At 37.2% G+C, this 10,352-nt stretch overlaps 1 protein-coding gene and 2 long non-coding RNA genes across 6 annotated transcripts; all 3 read left to right on the forward strand.

The window, feature by feature from the left end:
• The first annotated feature begins 200 nt into the window (after positions 1–200).
• On the forward strand, positions 201–1,616 carry LOC145932748 (uncharacterized). Its single transcript, XR_014424777.1, has 3 exons — positions 201–1,054; positions 1,141–1,365; positions 1,449–1,616. It is a non-coding gene; the product is annotated as an uncharacterized LOC145932748 (long non-coding RNA).
• A 266-nt stretch (positions 1,617–1,882) lies between these two features.
• Positions 1,883–6,591, forward strand: LOC145932747 (uncharacterized). Of its 3 annotated transcripts, XR_014424776.1 has the most exons (4): positions 1,883–4,270; positions 4,473–4,784; positions 4,931–5,117; positions 5,216–6,591. It is a non-coding gene; the product is annotated as an uncharacterized LOC145932747 (long non-coding RNA). The 3 variants fall into 3 exon arrangements; XR_014424774.1 differs by having other exon boundaries at positions 1,883–4,784; XR_014424775.1 differs by having other exon boundaries at positions 1,883–4,780.
• Positions 6,592–9,110: 2,519 nt separating this feature from the next.
• On the forward strand, positions 9,111–10,219 carry LOC145932752 (uncharacterized). Of its 2 annotated transcripts, none has more exons than XM_083031970.1 (3): positions 9,111–9,460; positions 9,641–9,682; positions 9,853–10,219. In XM_083031970.1, the coding sequence occupies exons 2-3, from the start codon at positions 9,666–9,668 to the stop codon at positions 10,193–10,195; spliced, it is 360 nt and encodes a 119-aa protein (XP_082888096.1). In that variant the 5' UTR covers positions 9,111–9,460; positions 9,641–9,665; the 3' UTR covers positions 10,196–10,219. The 2 variants fall into 2 exon arrangements, with proteins under 2 accessions (XP_082888096.1, XP_082888095.1); XM_083031969.1 differs by having other exon boundaries at positions 9,127–9,460; positions 9,580–9,682.
• The last annotated feature ends 133 nt before the right edge of the window (positions 10,220–10,352 follow it).

Raw genomic sequence — 10,352 nt, forward strand, 5'->3', positions numbered from 1 at the left:
TCGATTTACCTAATATAGAAAAGATTATCGAAATGAAATTATTTATCTTTTATCTCCCTTTCTACTGCGTTTCACTTTATCAAAAGTGTTTTTTTTTTTTTTAGCCTTGTCTGGTACTTTTCCAGAATATTCCGGAAACATTATATGTATCGCACATCAATATTATTATTATTGGCGCCTTGCGCGCGCCGAACCGAAAAACTAATAAATTCTCTAGTTACGATAAAATTGTAGGCTTTGCGGAAGAAAAACTCGACGTGCATTTTTTTACAACTTTACAAGAGATTCTTGGTATAAAAAAATTAAAACCTGAATTCGCAAACGTCGAGAAACGATGAGAGGGGCGTCGTTACAAATCATTACGAGAAGATAAACGCTGGCGTATCTTTTATCTCTTTCTTTTTTTTCTCATAGGCGCGACGGAGTCAGTAAAAATAGATTCAAGGACAGGGATGCAAGGGTGCGTTGCACTCTTTCTCCGGCCACGTCATGGTCGGGGCCCTTACGGGCTCCTCATCGCGTGTGCTGGTAGTACTGGTTAATACAGATAAAACTAAACCGGTGCAAGCGCGCTGCGGTCTTGGAAGAGAGAGAAAGAGAGAGTAAGAGAGGAGAGGTCCCCTTCAAAATCGATACGCTCCTTCTCGAAGCTGGTCTCGCGTGCTTGCGTAGCCGGAGCACGTGACCGGCTACGCGAAAGAAGACGAATATGTGGATCTTTCGCGAAATATATTCGATGATCGAGCTCTATCACGCTCTATCCCGTATCTATAGATCCCGCTGATAACATTCCACCGAATCATTCTCCGAATTCCCTGTGAACTGTTCAACGCGCGCGATGATTCATTCATAATAAACGCGTGTTTCGAGATCATTATACAGACCCTCCCCTTTTCCCCTCTGTCCCCCCTCTCATCCCTCGAATTATATTTGTGTCGTAAAACGTAGCGGTTTTCCTGACGTCGATCAATGTAATTATCATATAGTACTGATTCACTCGAATTTGGCTGTAATCGATGACGTAGCACGATAAAATCAGACTGACAGTCTCGAGGTATCTCTCGATCTCTCTCTTTATATATATTATAGTATCTCTTCGAATAAAATAATTAAACCCTGTTATGTGTTCGCGTTCCCCAGAGACCCAATGACCCGAGAGACGCCTCGACCTTGTCCACCAAATAAGGCCCCGGCATCAAGGTTGTCTTCTCGCATAAGGCCCCGAAGTCGCGCGTATTACATTACGTTCGAGTCATCAACGTTCCTCTCTTGCAACGCGCACGTTTCTTCGTGAGTTATCATCAGCGATTAAAACGACTCACGAACTTGAAGCGCGACACGTCATTTTTGATGAATAAACGTGAGGTATGACATTCGTGCGAATTGAACAAATTCGGAGAATAAAATACTTTAAATCAAATCGCGTTTCGTTTTTTTTTCTTTTTCAGAATTTACAGATTTCATCTGGATCTACGTTTAGGATTTTCAATAGGGATTAGGGATGCAGGTAGTCCCTCAACCTTCTTCTTCAGAACCCAAAGCAAACGTCGTATTGTAGGAACCGGTATTCATCCGCACGTAAACGAAATGTTATATATATGTGTATATATAACGGATTATATAGAAATTCTTTATATGTATATATGTATTTCATATATATAATTTCTTTTCCAAAGGATTATATATATACAATATATATAATATTCTTTACATTATATAAAAAATTCCCTTTCTCTATATATATAAAATTATATGTATATATAAAATCTCATATATATAATCCTTTATATATGTATAGAATAAAAAAAAAAATATATATATATATAATAAAAAAAATAGAAAAGCGCGCGCATATAAAAAAGAAACATATAAGCAACGAGGATATAAATAATGAAACGAGGAAAGTTACGTTATTAAAGTAAATTTTAGCTATGTAGAAACGTCGTTTTGATTATACATGCATAATGCAACATAAGCATGTTAATGCGATTCCTGGACGATGCCGTGTCCATCCGACACCGTCGTAACAGTACCGTCGTACACTCGGTTGACGCCATCGTTCGGTATACGTGGAATCTTAAGCCGCGCGATATAACACTCGATTGTTATATTTAGTGCTGATTGCTTATTTCGTGTAAAATGAAAATAAGTCTGATATAGTATCTCGGCGATATGTATAAATAATTTTCGCGCCGCTTCCGATCTTTCTATCATATTGCGATACGCGGGCAAAATTCATTCATTCATAATAATGACAAAGCAAATGCCGTCTCGAGGAAGCCTCTTCAATCGACATAACCTGATAATTAATTAATCAATTAATTAATCAAAAAATATTAAATATTTGTGTCCCCCCAAGAGAGGAGAAACATCGGGATGACAGCGATCGATCAGTCGGCCTTTGCCGACATCATGACACATCCACGTGGATTAGTCATATTGTTAGGCCTCTGGGCTTCGCGTCACTTCGCGTCATGCGAGTGGAACGAGGTTTACGCCGAAGCGGCCGTCTTTCTCTCAAGAATCCGTTCTTATATATATGTATAAAAACGTGCCACGAAATACGGACTATTTAAGAATCGCAGAAGCGGGTCGTTGACTAAACGCCTCTCTTTTTTAACGAGCCTAACGAGCTGCATCGGCAATGCGCATGAGAATATTACGTTAGAATAAAGTATAATTTAATTCCAACTAATTGTAAGAGAGAGAGAGCGAGAGAGAGCTGTGGCATTATTCTCTTCACCCGGAAGATTCTTTTGAATATATGACCATATTTGGTTTGGTTTCACCGATCTCTCTCTCTCTCTAAATCGTTATCTCGAGTCTGATATCGCGTTGCGAGAATGATGCGTCATATAATCGATAGCGCGCAAAGTCAACAAGCTCGAAAGGAGAATTCGGATGACGTTGGAGGATCTTAGGATTCAGCCTTGCATCTATCTCGCGAATCTAGCAAGGTAGACAAACTGCAACGCGTTCGTATACATTATCGCGTTCTTGGCTCTCTTTTCAGAGGCCGCGCTCTGAGAGTCAAGGATTCGAAACGCGGTCACGGTTCGATGAGCTGAATGTACGTAGCCAAAAATGGCTATTTTTATTTCATTACTATTCGTGTCATTATCGCGCGCACGTATTTTTTTCGCGGTTTACAATTATCGAATCTCGATGCGAATGTCTATCTCGCGCAGGAACGGCGTAAATTTCTTTCGAGAAGTAAATTTTTCGAAGATCCGAAGATTACAGAGTGTATAGTGTGTCCTCGATGCATACGATGATGAAGTAGGCCGGATACATCTGAGAATTGACGGCGCATAGAAAGGCAAATATTTTTTCGCCTCCCTGGAAACGCAATTAACGTTTAGTGTTTAGCATACAGACGCTAACTGAGTAATAGAGTACCAGAGAATACTTTCGAAACAGCTCTTATTTCATTTAGAAAAAAAATACAAAGCTCTGCACATTCTTTTGACTCTTATAAGTTGTAGAAATTCGAAATACCATTTCAAAAATATTTTTCACTATCTGTAAAAAAAGTCAATTCTAAAATATTTCGTTGCTTCTGACTAAGAATGACTAGAAATATTCGGATATTATTTTATACCGAGAATTTATGCGACTTATTTTTTTCAACTGTTTATCATTATTTTCCGAGCTGCCAGTTATAACGGACCTGATAAGTAATCAGTTGATTGCCGTTGCTGCAGTACGGTATTTTAAATAAAAGTCGATAAGTAAGAATTGTGAAATGAATGACTAGATATCAAGTATACATATATATTGTGTACATAACTATATATGTTATACAGCTCGTGCGAAAAAAGGATTCGTCGGATAGTTGGAGTCCTATATATGTTAGAGTCGATGTCGAATAGTCGATGTTGAATAGCCGGTAAACGAAAAGGAAAAAGAACGATGATAGAACGAGCAGGAACGTAACAAAAGCTCCCTCTCTCTCTTTCTGTCTCTTTGTGAAATAACTTTCAATATATAAATATATATAATTTAAAAATTTTAATATTGCAACTCTCTTGGAATTAGAGAATCGCTGTATTATACTATTTATTGTACAAACTACTTTTATAGTATTAATACAGTTCCCAAGCTCGAGATCGTATAGTAGGAGAATCGTCTGGAAATTTGCATCGCTTTCTCCTCATATGCGGTTAATTAATGACGTATAATTAAAATCTCGCGTATATTTACAAGTGCGTTGAACTTCTGAAAACGTGCGAATTGGAAACGAGAATCCGGCAATCGGACATACATATATGTACGTACATACGTGTCATCGAAATTAAAGAGAGGGAATTTTAATCTCGAGTTCTCAATTCTCGACATTTTCGAGATTTTCGTTGGTTGGTTTGTTTCAGACCGAAACGTCATTATTTTAATATAATTTATTTTAATACGATTTATCATTTTGAGCTTCTATGAGTTTGCTTATTCGAGTTTCTTTTCACTTTGCATTTCAGAATTTAAATTTATATAGAGTCCGCTGGATTGCTGAGCTGCGTATCACTTATTCTGAGCGTACCTATATAAATTCGACGTATGATAATGATATCTTGGATGATTTCTCGGCGAATGGTTACTCTCTTGGAGGTACGAAAAAGTGGATTGGTACGGTTTAGATAGCGGTCGAAGGAGGCCATCTTGGAGGGAAGGAGGAAGATCGACCCAGAAGAAAACCTGCTTCCCATCGTGTGACACCTGTCTCCCCCGTTACATATACAGGCATCCCGGTAGGAATGCAAAACGATGATGTAAGGCAGCACGATCAGTAAGTAAGTTTCAGTGTCGGTCAACGTAATTGCTGATTTTTTTTTTTTTTTTTTTTCCATTGGAAAAGAAAATCGCGTATAGTCGTCTCACTCTACAAGATAACTATATATACTATAATTATTGAAATTTGCGGTTGTACACGATGTAGGATACGAGTGTCGCAGCTTGTCTCAGCTTTATGGTGTTTGGTGGTCGTGGAGAAATCGATGAGAGACGTCTGCAGCGGGTACCACGCCCAAAGCGAGGGAGGGTGAAGGTGCACCGGGACGAACCCCATGCAGAGACTCGTGAAACACGCTCTACGTTGCCGTTATGCGTCGAAAATAACATACAATGTATCTGTCCAACCTCGACCTACAACATTTATAAATGTGATGACTCGACCTAGCCCAATCAACTATCTATAACAACGGACTCTTTTTTTTTTCTTTAGGAAGAGATTCTGAACCAGTCTTTTTTCAATAGGAAGAGATTCTGAACCAGTCTTGGAATAAAATTCAAGTATCCATCCCAAATGCGTAGCCTGACATGAAAACAATTATATTGAAATTTTTTTTCCAATAGATTTGTTTAAAAAAAATGTATTATATTATATTAAGTTTATTCGCAATTTCTCCTCGACTAACAGTAATGCTTGCTTACTTACTTAGTACACAGTTAGTTCTATACTCGCCTTCTTTCCTTCTTTCTTTTCTTGTTTTGGATTAACATAACGCTAAACAATAGGCGAAACGAGAGAGTTATTTCGTTTCCCGCATTGCAAATCGTCAAGGAGAAATTGGCCGCGCTTACAAAGTCAGTGACTTGGTGGCTTGGTTTAATTGACCCGAGGCGACGGCGAGATGTTTTCACGGCTTCAGAAATCAAGGCCACCGCACGTACACGTCTCTCACGAAGAGAGGTTGAAGCGAGGTAGCGTGTCGCGTGAATGCGAGCATTTCTGCTATATCTTTTCTGTGCGAGCTGTGTGCCGTTCTGGGAATAAGTCGGGAACAAGGGGTCTTTCGAAGTCGAACGTAAATCAATTCCCGCGATAAGATTAGTTTGCTCAATAAGAATAACGGAATAAATTCTCATTGTCGGACTTTCTTCGCGTTTAAACGGTGGACGAGATTAAACGAGAGACGAAACCGCGAAAATCCTATCGTTGTATACGTCAAATGATACTGATTCTATAGTATATTCGCTCCCTGATATTCAAAAAAACAAAGAGATGATTAGAGATAAAAATAATTTTAAATCTGTACTTTTTTAATAATCATGGTCTAATGATGAAGAGGTCTCAAGAAAGGCGACATCTCCGGTTGATTTCAAGTCCGGGATATAACATAGAGAATTTCCTCTTCCTGTGACAGGATGCCATACCGAGGCAATATCCTCCGGATGTTGGTATCCTTCGAGATAAAGTCTGACTGAATGGGAATTATTTTCCTTGCGATTCTTTTGTCTGTATATTATACACATGTGCTTGCTTACCTACTAGCTACAATAATTAGCTTCATCAAGACATTTACGCGATGCAATTGGAGCGATTAGTTTGCTTAACGAGATGAGGGTCCGCGTGTGCTCGCATTCTCAGCGCAACATGCATAACGACACCAAATATAGGCTTCGTGTTTTACACCTACGAAGGATGTGCAAATTCTTCTTTTTTTTTACGAGAAAACCCAAATTCATCAATTGTTCATCCTTGGACACCGGCAAATAGTTTATATTTTCGATATTTTTCTGCAGTCTCTAATTCATTTATTACTTCTTTATATTATTTATGTTTTCTTATTAAAATTTTTATCCTATTTCTATCCTATCCTCTCCTCCTCCAACCTTATCCTAATAAAAATGTTTATCTTATTTATAATTTTTTAATATATATGCTTTCCTATTAAAAGTTTCTTAATTCTTATTAAAAGGTTCCATAATTTTTATTAAAATTATTAAAAAGTATCGCAACTATACTCCCAACAGATCCACGCAAATGTTTCAAGTCAAATTATATATGCTTATAATTTGATTCGAAAGACATTTGCGTGTAACTGTTGCGAATAGTTGCGATACTTTTTTAATAGTCTTCCTTCGGAGTCGCGTGCACGAAGGAATTGCACGCTCGACGCTATATCCAGCATTATATCTATGTATATAGCCAAATACAGAGCACGTTTCAATATCTCTCCATATGCGAATATGTGTGTCAGGGTTTCCGTGCGAATTGCTTTTTTGGACGAAATTGTTACGCTATAGGAACACTATAGGAAATGATGATAATAAATTGTAAGATAAATGAGCGTTTATCCAAGTGCCACATCGCATCGTCAAAATCATTTATTCCGAAAAATGGATATTTTAGAACAAAGATATTAATTTGCGTGGAACGCAATTTACACTCAAATACATTCAAAAAGTGCGAATCTATTTTCTATTTCAAGTTTCTTACGAAGATTATTAGCGTGGTTGAATATAAAGTGATCGCGACTAATATTTTGTTCACAAACATTAATGATGAGTTATAAAATAGTTATAAAGAGTTTTAAAGAGAAGAGATGAACGAGGAGAGGAGCGATATCATTGAAGCGAATACTTGTTCGATTACGTGTGACGTAACGAATTATCGAGATAACGGGAATCCGATACTTGGCCTTCGATCAGCCGCATAACTTTATCTCATATACTTCATACTTTTTATACGTGTCTTATTTATAGGCTTTTTCTAAATGATGCATACCATAGGCTAATAAATTTAACATTGGTCTAATAGATCTAACATGACTATTGTGATCACATGGATCACATATATAGACATACACACGCATATTATTATCCAGTATTTATTATAGTTATTCAGAACATATAGATATGTCAATCAAAATGATGAGAAATAGTATAATGACTCTACTTTTGCGTTCATTATATGATCGTTTTCAATTTCGATATTTCATAATTTTTATTAAATATTAGTATAGCTTTTATATAGTTGCAATATTCGTTACATATATATAATATTATTTGAGAGAGAGAGAGAGAGAAGAAAAAATATTTATAATTTATTATATATATATATACATATACGTATATATTAAAAAATAATATATATTTTTTGCATACACTCACCAAACGATGATTTTATCAGCACTGCCGGAAAATAAATGTTTTAATATAATTCCAGTTTTAAAATAGATATAGATGGCGATACTAAACGGAGCGTAATAGTAGGTTTATTCCATAGATATATAAAATACATAGACGGAGGCCGGTATTCATAGTCCGATCTTATATTTAAGATCATCTTAAGTCTGGCCAGAGGTTGACTTAAGATCCCATTCAACCAATCAAATGGCTGCGTAGCATCTCAAGCTCGGACTTAAGACGATCTTAAATACAAGATCGGACTATGAATACCGGCCGGAGAGCATTAACTGCGATTAGGGCAAAGGACAGTTTAGAAAGACATTCGTCTGATAAACGCAATTATTGCATTATAATAATTGATTTTACAATTGGGAGCAATCAAATTTTAGACTGCTCCGAAATTTGTCCAGTCATAGATATATATTTTATTCTACGATGTGAGGAAGATTTGCGATAAGGGAAGTATCAATAACAAGAACATAAGGGTGCCGTCACATGGGGCGTAACTTGCGTAAGCGTAACCAGCGGATCGCCAATCACCGAGTTATTCCGATAGAGCCCTTCGTCGAGCTCTATCGGAATAACTCGGTGATTGGCGATCCGCTGATTACGCTTACGCAAGTTACGCCCCATGTGACGGCACCCTTATCCACCAATATATTGAAAAACTATAGGCCTAGTTTACATCGTGCACTTGATACGCGTATTAAATAGTAAATAACTAGTACATTGGTTCAGTTATTGGTTGATCAGCTCAAATGCACTACTTGATACGCGTATCAAGTGCTCGATGTAAACTAGGCCATAGTTTACGTATATTATAGATTTCCAATACTGGCGGTGAATTTTGGAACGCAACCTTAAGCTCCCACTTTGAAAATAGCGACGAGTTTATAACTAGGAACAATTAAAGACATCAAAGATGCCGCAGTTTAGTGTCACTGTGTATATTTATTATTTATTTATTTATTATTTGTATATATTTTTGTGCCTTAGGGCCGGTTTCACCATCTCCGATTAACTCAATCGACCGATTAAACTATATCTTTGTTTCTTTTCAGCTACGTTCTTAAAAAGAGACAAAGATATAGTTTAATCGGCCGATTGAGTTAATCAGAGATGGTGAAATCGGCCCTTAGAAATTTATAGATAAAAACTTTTTACGCGAAAGCTGACGGAATTAAACGAACGCGTTAACCAATCAATCTTTCGCTTCAGCGAACAAGCTGCAAGTCGATTGGCTATTGAGTAAACGCGTTGACTCGTCTCGTCGGTCTCGTCTGGTCTCGTCTCTCGTCTCTCGTCTCTCGTCTCTCCACATCTCTCGTCTCTCCACGTCTCTCGTCTTGTGCAATCTTGTGCAAGAGCCTTTATGTGTACGCAACTTGGTTTTATTTTTCTTACCGTAAATCTTGGCTTTTCTTCGGGAAAGATTCCGTCTATGAGTTTTATATATTTATAGTTGCGTATACGACGTGCATAAAAACAATTATCCATATTTGTATGCACATTGTTGACTACGACGAATTGGACGATTGCAGACAATTTCGAAGAGGTTAGTTTTCTGATTCGTGTGACGTTTCGCTTGAGATACAATAATCGACAGTCACTTGGTCAAAGCAGTTTATATCTCGTGGTGTTAATCGGAACGTAATCAAATATAATATTGTTAAGGATCGCGTCTACTACTGCTATGTATCGACTAAGAAAATATCTTTGTTGAAAACTTCTGCAGAGGAGATCAAAGCAGCGACGTAATCATGATACGGACAAACAGGTTTGTCTTCTTTGTTTACATATGTTTGAGATGATATAAATTTTTGCAATTATGTGCAAATCATATATGAAGTCTCTCAGTATTACAGTAATATGAAGTATATACAATCTCTCTCTCGGCATTACACTAAGTTTATCATTTTCTTTTCTTTTTTCTTTTGAATCCTTTAGGAAGAGATACCGCAACGTAGAGGAGGAATCTAGCGAATTTATGCCATTGAGCAAACGAATCAACAATCTTCATATCAATAGTTTATCTGGTCTACGAGAGAGTGTAATAGAGAGCAGAGTGGAAAGCATGGAAACAGATTGGGAAAATGGAAATCTAATATCGTCACCCAGCTGTTCTCAAGATTCATCGCCCAGGGACAGTTGTGGTTCTAGCCCAAGTAATTTTACCAACGATTACAGACCGGATCTAGACGCGACGGAAAATCCTTTTTATTACGAAAGCAACAAGTTGCTCTTTTCCTTATATATGGAGCGTATGCAGCGGAGATTGGATTTGTATTGATAAATGTATGCATTACTCGCTTTACTCCTGCCTACAAAATATCCTCTTGACATTTGACGTCCAAGTCTTGTTACTTTATTTGCCATATTTTTCTATGCAATATACTTTAATAGTTTTCAATCTCTGTTGTTACATCGATTATGTAGATAATAGCCAG

The sequence above is a fragment of the Prenolepis imparis genome, unplaced genomic scaffold (genome assembly GCF_030444845.1).
Source record: "Prenolepis imparis isolate NDT839.2.m4 unplaced genomic scaffold, iyPreImpa1.0 SCAF_2, whole genome shotgun sequence".
NCBI classification, from domain to species: domain Eukaryota; kingdom Metazoa; phylum Arthropoda; class Insecta; order Hymenoptera; family Formicidae; genus Prenolepis; species Prenolepis imparis.